The 17814-nt window shown below is 47.4% G+C and overlaps 2 protein-coding genes across 2 annotated transcripts; one reads left to right on the top strand and one right to left on the bottom strand.

The window, feature by feature from the left end:
• The first annotated feature begins 8497 nt into the window (after positions 1–8497).
• On the top strand, positions 8498–10600 carry LOC124670949 (probable endo-1,3(4)-beta-glucanase ARB_01444). The gene has a single exon (XM_047207406.1). It carries the CDS (start codon positions 8498–8500, stop codon positions 10598–10600), a length of 2103 nt encoding a protein of 700 aa, XP_047063362.1.
• A 606-nt stretch (positions 10601–11206) lies between these two features.
• On the bottom strand, positions 11207–16515 carry LOC124670948 (ankyrin repeat and SOCS box protein 3-like). Its single transcript, XM_047207405.1, has 8 exons — positions 16402–16515; positions 16182–16321; positions 15143–15229; positions 14905–15030; positions 12158–12250; positions 11961–12059; positions 11533–11703; positions 11207–11233 (listed from the first exon to the last, which is right to left on the bottom strand). Exons 2-8 carry the CDS (start codon positions 16212–16214, stop codon positions 11207–11209), a joined length of 636 nt encoding a protein of 211 aa, XP_047063361.1. The 5' UTR covers positions 16215–16321; positions 16402–16515.
• Positions 16516–17814: the final 1299 nt, after the last annotated feature.

The following is a 17814-nucleotide window of genomic DNA, read 5'->3' as shown; positions in this document are numbered from 1 at the left end:
GCAAATACACTACACGAACTGGGTAATATGTTCTCATGCAGAGACGGGGCCAACAGATGGAATGAAAAAAAAATCACTCCGTAGGAAACCTATCTTGTCATGGTTGCTCGATTGCACACTGGATGCTGCTCTGTTGGCTTTGATCCTGACACGCCGCGGCAGCTCGCTGAATACTTTCCAGGACTATTCATGTCGACTACAGATGATCCATGCATGCGGACAGGTCCATGCCACCAATAGGTAGTATACGTGCTTCTCTTCATGTCGAGTACACCCTGGTAGCCTGGTGCAATGCCGCCTGCGCGCATGGAGGGTGAGGTAGTAGCTGAGCGGCGGCGAAAGGGTATCAACACTACGTACCGCCAATAGCTGCGCCACATCAACGCAAAATTTGCAGCACCGAGACCTCCGTGGTGCTGGTGGCAGGCGAGGAGTTCTCGTTTTCGGGTTCGCTTAGGTGTCGCGCCATTGATTCGGAACTACGCTCATACCGGCTGCAAATTTCGCGTACTCCTGCCCATGGTCGTACTCCACCGTCAAATCGCTGAACAAGTTTTCTGATTTGTAGCGGTCACTGTCATTGCCGTTGTTGTTAATTGGATAGCCATGAAAGTTCACGCCAAGGAGGCGGCTTCGTGGCTTCAAAACCGCATGTCTATGTCTAGTTGCTGCCGAGTCGACAAGGTGATCCGGTTCCATTGAAACGTCCTGTAATCCGGTGCCATCGACGAAAACCAGTCGGACATGATGCCATAAAATGCTAAATTGGACGTGCCATCGAATATGCAGTCACCCGTGTGCACACGAACATGAGAGAGGTAGAAGCAACATTTGTTTCTTTAGTATTGCTGTTTACCTGCATCGAGCAGTAAGTTATGAGTGCTACTAAAATAAAATAAAATAAAACCTTACAAAAAGATGCCCGTAGATAGCTGAATGTTCGATGGCACTAAGTTATGAGTGCTACCAAACTGTCACACCACATTTGTAAAGTCTGCCACGCGCATGCATGCCTAGCTCAGTACCTTACCATGCATGCCTTTTTTCTGTGTACAAGGGCATGTGCGTGGCCTGACAAAGGGGTCAGCTGCGCCATATTTTTCGCTGCACGTCTCTGCTGTTTCCCTGTGGTATCAACCTATAATTAGGGACTAATTAAATTTAGAAGACGATTTATTAAGCTTTAGTGGCACTGTAATGGACAACTGGCAATGTGGACCGCATCTCCAGCAAATAATCGGACGGCAGCCAAGTGGGGGGCATTGCCACCGGGTGGCTACAAATCCACACTCTTGAATTATTGGGTTCCTATTTTTGAAACTGCTCATGCCCAATATGAAAATCCTTGTTCGCTCCATACCCACATGGATAACGGTATTTTTAATAATTCATAAAGTGGATTTGAAATTTAAAACATATCCTAATAATTCCATGATTTAATCTATCAACTTGCAAGATCTTGGAGAGAAAAAGCTTGTATTAGTCTGCAGAATCCTCACCGTTTCAAAGGCGGCAGTGGATCAAAAGAAAAAAGGAAGTAGCCAGAAATTAGGGGTAAAAAATAACTCCAAGAAATGAAACTTTTATTGTTCGTAGAGGATGACATGCGGGACCCATGAGCCAACAGCTTACTCAACGTTTCAAAGGCGGCATGAGATCGGAAGAAAAAGGCAAGTGACCAAATATCAGGAGCCAAAAATAATCCAAGAAATGAAACTTATTGTACATAGAGGATGACATGCGGGTCCCACTTTGCAGCAGCGGTTTCAATGCTTTCAAATGCGGTTTGAGATCAAAAGAAAAAGAAAGTAGCCAGTAAATTAGGGGGTAAAAACTCCAAAAAAAGAAAGTTGATTGTACATAGAGGATGACATGCGGGTCCCATGAGTCGCAGCATTACTCAACGTTTCCAAGGCGCAGGGGATCAAAAGAAAAAGGAAATAGCCAAAAATCGTAGGTGAAAAAAAACCAAGAAAAGAAATTTTATAGTACATAGAGGATGACATGCGGGTCCCATGAGCTAGCAGGGTTCCTCAACGTTTTCAAAGGCCGGTGGGGATCAAAAGAAAAAGGCAAATAGCTCGAAATTAGGGGTAAACAATAAATCCAACAAAGGAAAGGTTTATTGTTCATAGATGTCGACATGTGGGACCCATGAGCCAGCAGCGTCAAGGCAAGTGACCAAAAATCAGGGTAAAAAAATCCAAGAAAATAAACTTTATTGTACATAGAGGATGACATGTGGGTCCCATGAGCCAAGCACCTTACTCAACGTTTCGGAGGTGGCTTGAGATCGAAAGAAAAAGGAAAGTGACCGAATATCGTGAGCTAAAAATAATCCAAGAAAGGAAACTTTTATTGTACATAGAGGTTGACATATGGGTCCCACTAATACAAGCTCTTTCGCTCGAAGATCTTGCAAGGTTATTGTACATAGAGGATGACATGCGGGCCCCATGTGCCAAGCAGCTTAGTCAATGTTTCCAAGGCGGCAATGGATCAAAAGAAAAAGGAAATAGCCAAAATCAGAGGGTGAAAAGTAAATCCAACAAAGGAGAGGTTTATTGTCCATGGAGGTTGACATCTGGGACCCACGAGCCAGCAGCGTCCTCTACGTTTAGAAGGCGACTGGGGATCGAAAGAAAAAAGGCAAATAGCCAGAAATTAGGGGTACAAAATAACTCCAAGAAAGGAAGTGTTTCTTGTTCATAGAGGCTAACATGTGGGACCCATGAGCCAGCAAAGTCTTCAACGTTTCAAAGGCGGCAGGGGATCAAAAGAAAAAGGAAGTAGCCAGAAATTAGGGGTAAAAAATAACTCCAAGAAAGGAAACTTTTATTATTCATAGAGGATGACATGCGGGACCCATGCTCCAGCAGCTTCCTCAACGTTTCAAAGGCGGCATGAGATCGAAAGAAAAAGGCAAGTGACAAAATATCAGGAGACAAAGATAATCCAAGAAAAGAAAACTTTATTGTACATAGAGGATGACATGCGGGTCCCATTTAGCAACAGCGGTCTCAACGTTTCAAATGCGGCTTGAGATCAAAAGAAAAAGAAAGTAGCTAGAAATTAGGGGTAAAAAAACTCCAAGAAAGGAAAGTTTTATCGATGAGCCAGCAGAGTCCTCAACGTTTCAAAGGCGGCAGGGGATCAAAAGAAAAAGGAAATAGGCGAAAATCAGAGGGTGAAAAAAAAACCAAGAAAATGAACTTTTATAGTACATAGAGGATGACATGTGGGTCCCATGAGCCAGCAGGTTTTTCAACGTTTCAAACGTGGCATGAGATCGAAAGAAAAAGGCAAGTGACCAAATATCGGGATCCAAAAATAATTCAAGAAAAGAAACTTGATTGTACATAGAGTATGACATGCGGGTCCCATTTAGCAACAGCGGTATCACCGTTTGAGAGGCGGCAGGGGATCGAAAGAAAAAGGCAAGTGACCAAATATGAGGTGCCAAAAAAATCGAAGAAAAGAAAGTTTTATTGTACATAGAGGATGACATGCGGGTCCCATGGGCCAGCAGGTTTTTCAACGTTTCAAACGTGGCATGAGATCGAAAGAAAAAGGCAAGTGACCAAATATCAGGAGCCAAATATAATCTAAGAAAAGAAATTTTACTGTACATAGAGGATGACATGCGGGTCCCATTTTGCAGCAGCGGTCTCACCGTTTGAGAGGCGGCACAGAACCAAAAGAAAAATGAAGTAGCCGTAAATCGTGGGGTGAAAAAATCCAAGAAGAAAGATTTCAATTGGGCTGCATCCGGACATCTGGGCCTTCGAACTATCCTGCTAGGCCTTTTGACTCGTACAATTTCAGCCCACTCCAAAACAGGAAAGTTCCGAATTTTCTAAAAAACAGGAAAGTCCTATGCTTCGCAAAGACAAAAAAACAAGGAGATTCAACATATAAGTTTGTTTATGTAAAAATAAAGATTTAGTTATCCGTTTGAAATAGCTCAGAGCGCAATACATTGTTTATTGTCTGCAAAATAATCAAGATATCATATGTTTCTTGTACGGGGAGGTCGACATCGGGGACCCATGAGCCAACAACGTCGTCAACGTTTTAAAGGCGGCAGGGATGGAAAGAAAAAATAAACCAAAAATCTGTTGGTAAAAAATCCAAGAAAAGAAACATTTTCGTTCTGAGAGGATGACATGCGGGACCCATGAGGCAGCAAGCATCCTCAGCCGTTTATTGTTCATAGAGGTTGACATGTGGGACCCGTGAGCCAGCAGCGTCCTCAACGTTTTAAAGGCTGCAGGTGATCGAAAGAAAAAATAAGCCAAAAATCGTTTGGTCAACAAAATCCAAGAAAATAAACATTTACCGTTCTGAGAGGATGACATGCGGGACCCATGAGGCAGCAACATCCTCAACGATTCCAAGGCGGCAGGGGAATATCCAGAAATTAATTAGGGGTTCAAAATAAATCCATCAAAGGAAACTTTTATTGTTCATAGAGGATGACATGTGGGACCGACCTCGCCAACAGCGTCCTCATCGTTTCGAGAGGGGGTAGGAGATCAAAAGAAAAAGGCAAATAGCCGGAAATTAGGGGTAAAAAATAACTCCAAGAAAGGAAACTTTTATTGTTCGTAGAGGATGACATGCGGGACCCATGAGCCAGCAGCTTACTCAACGTTTCAAAGGCGGCATGAGATCGAAAGAAAAAGGCAAGTGACAAAATATCAGAGCCAAAGATAATCCAAGAAAAGAAACTTTATTGTACGTAGAGGATGACATGCGGGTCCCATTTAGCAGCAGCGGTCTCAACGTTTCAAAGGCGGCAGGAGATCAAAAGAAAAAGGAAATAGCCAAAAATCAGAGGGTAAAAAAAATAAAGAAAAAAAACATTTATAGCACATAGAGGATGACATGCGGGTCCCATGAGCCAGCAGGTTCCTCAACGTTTCAAACGTGGCATGAGATCGAAAGAAAAAGGCAAGTGACCAAATATGAGGAGCCAAAAATAATTCAAGACAAGAAAGTTTTATAGTACATAGAGGATGACATGCGGGTCCCATTTAGCAGCAGCGGTATCACCGTTTGAGAGGCGGCAGGGGATCGAAAGAAAAAGGTAAGTGACCAAATATGAGGTGCCAAAAATAATTCAAGAAAAGAAAGTTTTATAGTGCATAGAGGATGACATGCGGGTCCCAGTTAGCAGCAGCGGTATCACCGTTTGAGAGGCGGCAGGGGATCAAAAGAAAAAGGCAAGTGACCAAATTTGAGGTGCCAAAAAAACTCCAAGAAAAGAAAGTTTTATAGTACATAGAGGATGACATGCGGGTCCCATTTAGCAGCAAGCGGTATCACCGTTTGAGAGGCGGCAGGGATCGAAAGAAAAAGGCAAGTGACCAAATATGAGGTGCCAAAAATAATTCAAGAAAAGAAAGTTTTATAGTGCATAGAGGATGACATGCGGGTCCCGATTAGCGACAGCGGTATCACCGTTTGAGAGGCGGCAGGGGATCGAAAGAAAAAGGCAAGTGACCAAATTTGAGGTGCCAAAAAAACTCCAAGAAAAGAAAGTTGATTGCACATAGAGGATGACATGCGGGTCCCATTTAGCAGCAGCGGTCTCAACGTTTCCAAGGCGGCAAGGGATCAAAAGAAAAAGGAAGTAGCCAGAAATCAGGGGGTCAAAAAAATCCAAGAATAGAAAGAATTTTGGTTCATAGAGGATGACATGCGGGACCCATGATCCAGCATCGTAAACGGCTCGATCGGAGAACGTTGAACGAGATGGCGCGATCGAGAAAAAAACAATGCCGGAGAGGCTGCCATCCGGGCCCTACATCCCTCGGCGGTGCGGATTTGCGTTGACTCGGCCGGCGAACCCGAGAATTCGCGATGCACCACGTCCCGGGCCACCATACGCGACGTTTTGGCCGCTTTCGTCGGGCTAGGTGGCCTCAAAAACGAGAAAAAAAGTTTTGACATGCACCACGGAGGGACCAAAATCGTCGGCCATGGTACACCAGCAACCACGGCGCGACTTCAACTTCGTCGGCCATGGCAACTTTTCTTGTAGTGTGACAACATTGTAAACCCGAACACAAAAAAACCTTCGCCTCTATGCATGCACAGTAAGATCTGCCAGTTTCAGCAATCCAAAGGGCGTGCTATGAAGGATCTACTGCAATCCGACACTATAGTAACAGATCTAAGCAAATTGAGACCGTGAAATGCAAGAACTGGACAAGAACTGCAAGAAATGAGGACGAACACCTTGCAAAACGTGAATCCGACCGCTATCCTAACGGAAACCCTAGCAGATCTAATGTGCATGTCGTCGGAAATGCCCGAAAATGGCATGTTTGAACAGAACGAGTACGAAGGTGAGAAGGAGAGGCCGCCATTCTTCTGGCAGAGGACGAGCTCGAGGTCGCGGGCGAAGACGAGATGCCGATGAGGACTGCGGAGCAGATTGCGGCCAATGTCGAGGTCCTGGTCGCGGACGTCTCCTCCTCCGATAGCGGTGCTCGTTGCTGCGTCGCTACGGCGGATTGGTCGGCGGGAGGGGAACCGCCGGGTGATGTGAAAGTTTGGGGGAGGTGAGACTGCGGTCGTGAGTGAGAGGAAGGAGAGGGGAGCGGTGAGGCTAATTATGGCGCGTGTTCCCGAAGGGACGCGGCGTCTCCGCCTCCCTTCTCCACGCGCGCAGAATTCTGGCCGCAACGGACCTGGCCCCGGAGAAACTGCCATTCCGGACGTTCCTCTAGGACCTGTCCCGGGGGTGCTTTGAGAACCGGTTAATGCGACAACGCGGCTCGGCCCAGGCATCCAAACGGGCCGAAATTTTCTCCCCCCTGCGAGCCAAGGGGGCTGCACGCTACCAAACCCGCCCTATGTGTATGATCAGTATCGGTCCAGCGGGTGCAACGACGAAATAGGGGGCACACGACTGATGGATGATGAGGGTTTTGCGTTTGACTCTTACGCTTTGGGCGCTTTTGGTACCTGTGAGAGTCTTGGGTGAAGAAAAACAAAACGGTCTATTTAGTTGCCTGAACTCACTCGTGTTGTTGTTGCATCGTACGGTTAATTGGCAATTTTTCTAGGGCCTGGACTGTTCTTTTTCCTCCACCACTCGATCGATGTAACTTGTGCACCAGTGTTCGGTTAGGCTCACTCCCCCTTACACTACTCCACATACATTCTCTTCAAATCAACACAACCATACTCCAAATCAAAACAAGCTGTACATGAAAAAGATATGTGTTGATGATACGAATCAATTCCCACAATCGGTTTCGAGTTTCATCAGTCGTAAATCGTCAATTTCGTGTATGAAATTTTAAGCGAATTTCACCAAATTCGTCACACACGCTCAACCGTTTAAAATTTTCTTTGAGGAGTAGGTTCACCTCACCATTCCGCATGACTTTCATGTTGACAGGTTTTTGTTTCGGTGTACATATACGGAAAGATAAATGACTTGCTAGTATAGCGTAATTTGTATGTATGTGTGAGTAGGTTTGGAGTATTTTGCTCAACTTTTTGCTTGCCGACTTCATGGACGGCGACGTGGTGATGCTATGTGAGAAGTGAGAGGTGATAATCCATGGTGGTGGCGGCATGGTGATGTTCGTCTTCATGGTCGGCGACGTGGTGATGCTTATGACCGGCGTGACCGACGGTGTTATGGTGGTATTCAACTTCGTGCTCAGTGACATGGTGATGCTTGTGACATGCATGAACGACAGTGTCATGGTGGCGTTCGTCTTCGTGTTCGGTGACGTGGTGATGCTTGTGACCGGTGTGACCGGCGATGTCATGATGGTGTTCGGCAACATCGTCGGCGACATTGTAATGCTTCTGACGGGCGTGAACGGCGGTGCCATGATGGTGTTCGTCGACGTGGTGATGCCTATGACGGGCGTGACCGGCGGTGTCATGGTGGTGATGGTTATGTTATGTGATAGGCACTAATCCATGGCGTTAATCGTGTAGGTGTAGGCATTGGCTGTGTCATGGTGGCGACGTTCTTGTTGTACACAGAAACCTTCGGTCTATCATATTCAGCCCAGTCTTGCGCACGCCGCCTTGACCATCGTCGGCGAGAGTGGCATGATGGTTTTTCCGCGCACTGGCGTGGTGCCAGACTTCGTGATAGCGGCGTCAGGTGAGGAGGTGAGAGGTAAGGTCACCATGTAGATAAGTGGTGAGGCTCGTGACCTCTGTTTTCTCCCATCTTGCTCGCAGTCATGCGACCCACATACCAAACGGGCCCATTAGGTCGCCGCATGCGGTGGCCAACCAGACGAGAGGACGGTGTCAACACAGCAGTTATCACTGGTTCCAGCACCCGAGGCGTCGAGGCGACGCTCCGGCGTGCCCACGATTGCCGTGCTCGCTAAACCGAACCGTTCATGCTAGCAATAAAAGGCTCCCGTCGACCTACCTCTCTTCCCAAAACCCTACAGCTTGCTCCAGCAGTCCAGCAGCATCCCTATCCTCCACCGTAGCGCAGCTTGACACGATGTTCCCGCCGGCGGCGTCCACGGTGCTGCCGGACCCTGCCCGGTTCTTCGCGCCGGGGCTCCTCTCCGCTCCGCTCCCAACAAATTCCTTCTTCCAGAACTTCGTGCTCAAAAATGGCGACATGCCGGAGTACATCCACCCATACCTGATCAAATCCGCTGCCGGAGGGCTAACCGTTTGCTACCCAAGGCGGAGCCACTCGGCGTCCACTATCGTCCAGACCTTCGTCGCAGACCTCACCGTCTCATCGCCGTCCGAAACCGCCACCGCAGCCGGCGCTCAGCACCACCACCGCGTCGCCGCCTTCGACGACCTCTCGGTCACCCTTGACGTGTCGCCTTCCCTCCGAGCGTTCCTCGTCCGTGGCTGCCCCTACGTCACTGTGTCCACCACAGCCGGCATCTCCGTCGCCACCTCCGCCCATGCCTTCGTTGACGCCGCTCCCTGCGACCGGACGCTCACCAAGTGGCGCCTCCGGATGACCAGCGGCCAGACATTCCTCCTGTACGCCGACGCGCCGATTCAGCTCTCGCAGTCCGGCGACTCGCAGCTGTCGTCGGCGTGCGGGTTCTCCGGTGTGGTACGCGTTGCGTATCTACCTGCTGCGGCCATGGAGGCCGATCTTGATCGCTACAGTCAGTGCTTCCCGACGGCAGGGGAAGCCGTGCTGAACCGGCCCTTCAGCATCGAGTACACGTGGCGCACGCAGGGATCGGGGGACCTGCTCATGCTCGCGCATCCTCTCCACCTCCAGGCGCTCTACGACGATCTTTCTGTCCGGGTGCTCAAGGACTTCCGGTACCGGAGCATCGACGGCGACCTGGTCGGGGTCGTCGGCAGTTCTTGGATCCTAAATCCAGGCCCAATCAGCCGCTACCTGTCCCCTACATGGCATGCTAAACCGGGCTACACCGACGACGGGGTGGACGAGATCGTGGCCGCGCTGCGCAAGGATGTGGATTGCCTGGCCTCATGCCCTATCATGACCAGTTCGTGCTACCTCTATGGCAAGGCGATCGCCAGGGCGGCAAGGCTGGCGCTGATTGCGGAGGAAGTCCGGTGCCCAGACGTGATCCCGGAGGTGCGTCGGTTCCTTATCGCCGCCGTCACGCCGTGGCTGGACGGCAGCTTCGAGGGCAACGGATTCTTGTACGAACCCAAGTGGGGCGGGCTTGTGACCCGGCAGGGGTTGACGGACCCTGGGGCGGACTCTGGTTTCGGGATCTACAACGATCACCACTATCAGCTGGGTTACTTCCTGTATGCCATCGCCGTGCTCGTCAGGATTGATCCGGCCTGGGGGAGGAAGTACAAGTCTGAGGCTTACTCCATCCTCGCTGATTTCATGACTTTGGCGAGAGGAAGTGACGCGATGTGCACCAGGCTGAGGAATTTCGATCTCTGGAAGCTCCATTCTTGGGCCTCGGGGCTGACAGAATCCGGCGACGGGCGTAGCCAGGAGAGAACCGGCGAGGCCGTCAACGCCTACTACGGTGCCAAGCTCCTCGGTCTGAGCTACAAGGATAACAGTCTTATCACCGCCGGCACGACGCTCACCGCGTTCGAGATACTGGCGGCACGTACATGGTGGCACGCCCCCATGGAAGACGGTGCGATGCTGTACCCGGACGAATTCAGGAGAGGCAACCGTGTCGTCAATGTCGTGTGGGCGAACAAGAGAGGCGAACACCCCGGTTCTTGTCCGCCGGAACGCAGGCTGGGGGTCCAGGTGTTGCCGCTGCTGCCGATCACCCAGGCTCTTTTCTCAGACGTTGCGTTCGTGCGCGAGCTGGTGGAGTGGTCCACGCCGGCCTTGTCGAGGCAGGGCGCCGGAGAAGGGTGGAAGGGCTTCGTGTATGCCTTGGAAGGGATCTACGACAAGGACTCGGCGCTGGAGAAGGCGATGGCGCTGTCGACGGCGCACGACGACGGTAACACGCTGACGAATCTGCTGTGGTGGCTCCACAGCCGCAGCCCTCCCTCCAACCATGCTTCTGAGTGGCTGACCATTTGCCTGTTCAGGCCCCAGATGGTGGACGCATTAGCTAAGTCTCTCGAGGGTCGCGCCCATGGGGCTCGGGGCCATGCGGCCCGCCGGTGATCGGGATGTGTCTTCAGTTTGTTTAGTCTGCAGCCGTGACGCGCGCTCTGGTGAGTTGAAAGAATTGGTGGTGATCTGGGACTGAAGTTATGCACGTCTTGTTGTTCAGGTTCTATTGCATGTTTCGGGTCTCATGTTTTTACGTACGTTTGAAAAACAAATTCCATTCCATGTTTCGTGTATCACGTTTGTAAGTCGGGAAATGCATGCGTCAAAGATCTGGATCAATTTGGAAGTGAGCTCTGCTGTTCACAGCGAAAAAACACACACACATTTGAAATGTGAAAAGATTCTGAAAAATCATGCATGTACATGTCCATGCTGTATGTGCACACATGGAATTTTTTATTATCGAAAAAGACATTTTCCAAGGATAAATTATATTTGATCCAAAATTTTCTTTTTACAAGAGTACACACCAACTATAGTTATGTTACTGAAATTTTAAACATTTTTCCGTTCATACTAGGAGAAGTCGGGAATCATTTACTGTTGGGCGATAGATACATCTCTAGCTACTTGTCTAGTTATCTATGTTAGATGGTAGTACAACTCAGGCCGCTTTGGTTTCTTCCTTGGCGAAACATGGGCCATGGCTCAAAAATCTCAGCAGATGCAGCTGCGAGTTTTAATCTGCAAAGATAAGAGTAACACTAAGATTACAATTGAGCAGTCGAAGCAAGCAAACACTGGGAAAACAAGGAACTAAAGTGAAGAGAAGAGGCTACACAAGTTCCTTCGCCGGCTGCGTCATCCGTTTCTGAAGAATAGTCTCAATCAAGATCGTCGCTTCTCAAGTTCAATTTAAATGCTGATAGGAGTGCTCTGCATGCTCGGGCATACTCCTAAACAAGCAAACATGATTGCATGGTCAGGGAATACAACTGAGTATGAAAACAGAATGCCAATGAAACTCCCCTGCTGCAGCTCACCTTAACCAGTATCAGAGCTGCTGCTTGCTCATAGCAGGAATTTGATAGATCGATCTTCATAGCTCTGTAGGCATAAGCATCATCCAAAGCTTTGTCTTCTTCACTCATACGCAGCCAGCAAAGGCTCCTCTTTGCATACAAGGTTGAATCATCAGGGTCAATCTCAATTGCCTGCAGACATCAAATGACAGCCCATCCACACCAAAGATCAAATTAGCTGTATTCAAAACAAACTATAGCACTTCCTTGTCTTAAGAAAACATATGTGAGCATGCACAGAATAGGATATACATCTGATTCATGGAGCTGTTTACAATGCAACTGTTTCATAGTTCAGAGCATTTTAGCCTTTTAGGCCAGAGAGGGGATAATCAACAAGTAAAGTGCACAGCGGAACTAATGAAGAAGTATAGGATCCAAGAGTATACCTTGGTATAGAGAGCCAACGCATCAGCATAATCATTTCCCTCAAGTGCAGCATCCCCTTGAACTTTCAAAGCAAATCCATCATTTGCATCCAGAGGATCCTGAATCAAATGAAGAAGTGAAAGTCATTTTTTATTAAACAGAATATAAAATGAAAATTTGATTTTGAATTCACACAGTTCGCATGTTGAACCATTACATCAGTGCCTGCAGAGGCTGTGAGAGGGGAAAGAATCTCAACGCAGTCCATCCATCCATTGGTTGCAGCAATTTGTGCTGCTGTTCTACCAAACTGTTCAGGGGGATATCAAAGGGTAAATCTCACGAATAAAAAAGGGAGATCTTATGCAATGAAAAAAATTAGGTTCTCAATTACACAATAACAGAAGAATGTGGCAAAGGAATTTGTATACTCATATCACTATAAGATTCAAAATATGACGAATTACAGGATATTGTGCAGGGCATCTATTACTGTACCAATACACATAAGAAAATATGAATGTCTAGATGACTGTGCTTAGCCAGATTCCAATTATATCCTGGATATGTTTTAAGAGGGAACATGTGTATGAATGCTTACCAACCTATTTCAAGCATCTTTAAATTCTACTTTGAGGTAAGCAGAGATCGTGCCAACTCCAGTATTAGATACAACAGAGATCAGAACATAGGCCTTCATTGTGGGGCATTTTACCCTTAAAGTTCACCCAGTTATGAAAGAATTCCACGAATTACAACAGAGTTTTACAATGCCTTAGTTTGTAAGTGCAACACTTCCCAATCTTATTTTAATATCCAAACCGGAAGGGGAGCAAGGGGCCCCAATCCAGCCTGCTCGTGGGGTGCGCCAAGGCGATCCACTATCGCCCACGCTCTACATCTTGGCTATGGACTCCTTTGATGCTACTATCCAATGGTCTGTTGAGCGCGAGATGTTGTCAGACCTTGGTCTGCACAGGGCTGTCCCACGGATATCTATCTACGCGGACGACGCCATACTCTTTTTCAAGCCTGTCTTGCAGGACCTGGAGATGATCACAGCTATGCTCCACATTTTTGCTGAAGCTTCTGGCCTTCGTATTAATCTGCAGAAGAGCTCTGTAACCAGCATTCGCTGTGACGAGGCGACTGTCCTTGATGTCGCAAATTTCTTCAACTGCACACGCAAGGATTTCCCGATCTGCTACCTGGGGTTACCTCTAACTACTGGCAGGTTGCGTCGCGCCGACATCTGGCCTCTGATTGACAAATACTCGAGCAAGTTTAAAGGATGGAAACCTAAACTTCTCAGGATTAGTGGGCGTCTCACGCTCACTAGATCGGTCCTCATGGCCCTGCCCCTGCATATGCTATCTGTCCTTCCTATACCACAATGGGCGCTGGATATCATCAACAGGCGCTGTAGAGGGTTCGTGTGGAAAGGTGAGGAGGAGGTGAACGGTGGTCATTGTCTTCTTCCATGGGCGCGTGTCTGTATGCCGACTCAAAATGGTGGGTTGGGCCTCTTGAACCTGCGCCTTTTTGGCACTGCTCTCAGGAGTCGCTGGCCTTGGCTCAGATGGGCGACAGAGCCACGACCTTGGACGTACATCTTGGCAGAAGATGACCATGAGGCTTGTACTTTGTTCAATGCAGCCACCAAAATACAGCTTGGCGATGGAAGACGTGCGAGGTTCTGGACTGACAATTGGCTTCCCGGGGGTAAATCGGTGCAAAATATTGTCCCCATCCTCTTTTCTTTCGTCAAGAATTCAAAAATCTCTGTGGCAGAAGCCCTAAGTAACCGTAGATGGATTCGAGACATCTCTGGAGGCCTCTCTTCGCAGGCGCTGGCCGAATATTCAACTTTGGGACATGATCAATTTGGTAGTGCTCAAAGCTGGTGAACCTGACAAGGCGATTTGGAGCCGCACGACGGACGGAGACTTCTCTGTAGGTTCCGCCTATCAGTTGTTCTTCATCGGGAGCACCCGTTTCGCCTGCGCCAAGCCAATCTGGAAGTCGAAGGCACCTATGAAGTGCAGATTTTTTATGTGGCTTGTTGTTCACAGACGATGCCTTACAGCAGATAACCTCCAGCGCCGAGGGTGGCCGCACACCCCCTTGTGTGCTCTGTGCCAAATCGAAGATGAGGACTGCACGCACCTCTTTGTGCATTGTCGATTTACACAACAGATTTGGCACAATTTCAGGACATGGACGAAGGCCGACTTCCCTATTCCCGGAGAAGCTTTCAGGAATACCGAGGAGTGGTGGCTTGCAGCTAGAGGAAGAGCGCCCAAAAACTTGCGGCGTGACTTTGACACGGTCGTGATCCTTGTCCACTGGCGAGTTTGGATGGAGCGTAACGCCAGGATTTTCAGGCAAGAATTCTGCACGGTCGACAGAGTTCTGGAGCTCATCATCGAGGAGATCCATTCTTGGCGTGCTGCAGGCTGCATCGCCTCATTTTAGTTCAGTGTGTAGCCTGTTAGCTCGGGGTTTTTTGTCTTTTGTTAGCTAGCTGCTGTTTAGCTAGTTGCTGTCGCACTTCTGTGCGTTTCTTTGTCCCCTTGTACACCTTGTACAAACACTTCTTTTCTTCTTAATAAAAGTTCGGCCATTGGCCCTTCGATAATATCCAAACCGGAAAAGAGCAAGTTCCCATCTTCTATCCTAATTTCTAGTCGCTCACTTTCTTGTGGAGTCAAAAATCAATATTGGTCCCTAGCAGGGTAGTCATTTCTTTCCTTTGAACTGACAGCCTTCCGCCCTTTTCCATGGACCAAAATCCATTAAAACATGAAAAAAATATTTATAAAACAGGCTATGTGTTATTAGCCACTCTCATATAACATTCTAAAAATATACAGATCTTAGCAGCTAAATCAAGCCATCTGTAGCAAGCTCAGAAGATCAACAAGAGTGACAACTAGTAACTTAAATAGCAGCGCAAAAACTCACTTCATCAGGAATATTTGCATCAGCACCAGCTTCCAGCAAACACTTGATGCCACAAGTGAAGCCATAGGATGCAGCTATTATTAATGGTGTTACTACAGGCCTACCAGCATTGACATCAGCACCAGCCTGAAACATGGAATGTATAAATGCTGAAGATAGTGTTTCAAAAAAAAACTGCAACAGCTACGCTCACAAAAACTTTCTATGGTAGGAGCTCTAAAGGGACAAGTCACTGCACCTTAATAAGTAGTTCCATGCATTTCAGTGAAGAAGCGGAGATAGCATATGAAAGTGGTGTATACACTAAATGCACAACTGTGTTAGGCTGGAGAGAAGGCAAAGAAACAATTACTTGCAGATAAACAATGATAAGAAGGGTACTGGAGGAAAATAAAATATCAAAGTTGATGCAATTTTTAGCAAAACATGAAAAATTTCGGAATCGTGTGCATACCAAAAAAGGCAAAAGGAAACAACAACCCATATCATCTTTGATAATGTTTTAAGTTCATCATCATATATATACTCCTAATTAGTATTAGAGATTCCTTTCAATTCAGCACATTAATCCAATAATAAACTCCCACATTAATCTAGAAAGGGAAAAAATCTCTCACGTTGTGCTACTCATCGAAATTCTCTCACATTCTGCTAGGTGACATGTTGATTCCAATTGATTCACGCTAACATAATTTCCCTTTTACCATCTAAACAAAGTCATTGTTCAATAGAGTCCAACCGACTTACATAAGAAAAAAAAAATCCATCTAGCAGGACACACAGTTTAACCATGTTATCGTCTAGCAGTCATCAAGAATCTAAAATTCCCTCCTTCCCAAAATAAGTGACTCATTTTTTTCTAGATACGGATGTATCTACACATTGAAATGTGTCTAGATACATCCGTACAAAGCTGAGTCACTTATTTTAGTACATGCTAAGTAATGAAAGATCTAAAGGTACGGGAATAAATGATACATGATTAAACAAGTAAAGAATGCAAAAATTCATAGATTAGAGCCAGCCAGTAAAACAGAAATCCTGGCTCAGCCGAGTCAAGGAAGTAAAATAGCACCCATTCCACCTTGGCACTTGGCAGGACTAAATCTTTCGACTAGGCAGGGTTGGGAAAGGGGGAAATATATAAGACACTGCTAGGCACAGCCGTATTCATCCAGCCATGACTTTTCATCTACAGAGGAAATATTGTACCACAGATAACACTTATAATATTGATCAGAATTAGAAAACCAAAGATGGGGAAAAATTATTATTACATTTGCCTGATGCCTCAACAACAATTCCAACATTCTCACATTTCCCTTTTGGGCAGCAACGTTTAGAGGTGTTCCTTTTGCGCATATAGGGTCAACATAAGCTCCCCTGGACAATAATAACTCTGCTATTTCACAGGCATCTGGATGAAACAAATAAAAACGCTCACGTCACATTCCCATCAAGGATACGCTACAAAGAATATGAAAAATAGCTAATTACCTCGGGTGTTAGCTGCCCATAACCTGTCTCCCTCTGGGTCAGCATTTGCTCCTGGATAAATGATTTAGTACCTTACTATGTGCTAACGAAACTAGAAAAACTTCAAAAGTGAAACACAGCACCTCCCAGTACCAAACCGGGTGGACCAAGATTGTTTTGTCCAAGCCCAAGAAATGGCATTTTAAGCCCTAGTTATGTGTTTTTTTGAGGGAAAAGTTTATGCATATCAGATACTGTTGAACTAGCAATCTGAATAAATAAAACATGAAATGACAATGATTTCTATTACCTTTAGATTGACGACACTATCTATTAGGCCAAAATATGCATCGCTAATTAAATGTTGTTATCACCACCTTTACTTAATCACTACAAAAGTACAATGTGCAAGACAAGAAGACTGAAGAGAAGAAATTTACGGCAGGACAGACATGAGAACCACTTTGGGGTTAATATGAAGCAGAACAAATCAGGCAAGGTGAACAAAGCTACAGGCAATAAAAACAGAAACAAACATATGCAGGGGCAAAAAAGAACCTGGTATTGCAGCATAATGCAGGGCAGTAACCCCATTTATATTAGCTTTGTTTGGCTTAGCACCACGGTCAAGAAGAAACCTTACAACAGATGTAGATCCACAACCAAATATTGCATATGATAGAGGCGTTGCACCTATCAAGAGCATAAGAATGGCGAACATTTGATCAGAATGATAAGAAATTCGTGATCCAAACAAACAAAAATCAACGGATAATCAAGAAATCACTCCATGGACACGCCACTCCGCATATCTGAATCGACCCAGCATTGCGAAGTCTGTCTGAAGGGTGCTAGTACTAGTAACGAGCAAATTACCGTCGTCGCCAGGCGCGTTGACGTTGAGGCGGAGTTCCTCGACCAGGAACATGCACATCTCCAGCCTGCCGGCCCACGCCGCCATGTGGAGCGGCCCGCGGCCGCGGAAATGCGGGTGCTTGATCGCCGCCAGCGTCTGCTCCAGGCCTTTCCCCGACTTCCGCAGCTGCCTCACGAGCTCTGCATGTATATAAATTCGTCAGATTCAGGAGCAGCAGCGCCCGGTTCGCGGCGGCAAGGGGGAGGGGGGCGTACTCCTCACGGCGGGGATGTCGCCGTCGGTCGCGTCGTTGAGCGTCTGCACGGCCGACCATTCGTCCTTGGAGAGCGTGCGGTTCCCGAACCGCACCCGCTGCCGGGGCGTGACCATGGAGACGGGGATCTTCTGCATCCTGGGCTCGGAATGGGATGGAAGGTTCTAGAAGGGTGGGGTTTGGCGAGGAGGTGGAGGTGGAGGCAGAGGCGGAGTGGGTGAGGAATGGGGAATGGGGAAATGGCGGGAAGCGTTCCGTACAGAGAGGCTATCAGGTCTATACGGGATTTGTTCATCAGCTCCCA

This window comes from Lolium rigidum, chromosome 7 (genome assembly GCF_022539505.1).
Source record: "Lolium rigidum isolate FL_2022 chromosome 7, APGP_CSIRO_Lrig_0.1, whole genome shotgun sequence".
NCBI classification, from domain to species: domain Eukaryota; kingdom Viridiplantae; phylum Streptophyta; class Magnoliopsida; order Poales; family Poaceae; genus Lolium; species Lolium rigidum.
This window is presented reverse-complemented; position numbering and strand designations above follow the sequence as displayed.

Excerpts from the sequence above, each read along its gene's own strand:
- LOC124670949 (XM_047207406.1), top strand. The coding sequence starts at position 8,498 with ATGTTCCCGCCGGCGGCGTCCACGGTGCTGCCGGACCCTGCCCGGTTC.
- LOC124670948 (XM_047207405.1), bottom strand. The coding sequence starts at position 16,214 with ATGTTGGAATTGTTGTTGAGGCATCAGGCAAAT. Across the intron at positions 12,251-14,904 it reads ATGCAAATATTCCTGATGAA|TTTGGTAGAACAGCAGCACA; the intron begins GTGAGTTTTTGC and ends CCCCCTGAACAG. Across the intron at positions 11,234-11,532 it reads CAGCTCTGATACTGGTTAAG|ATTAAAACTCGCAGCTGCAT; the intron begins GTGAGCTGCAGC and ends TTATCTTTGCAG.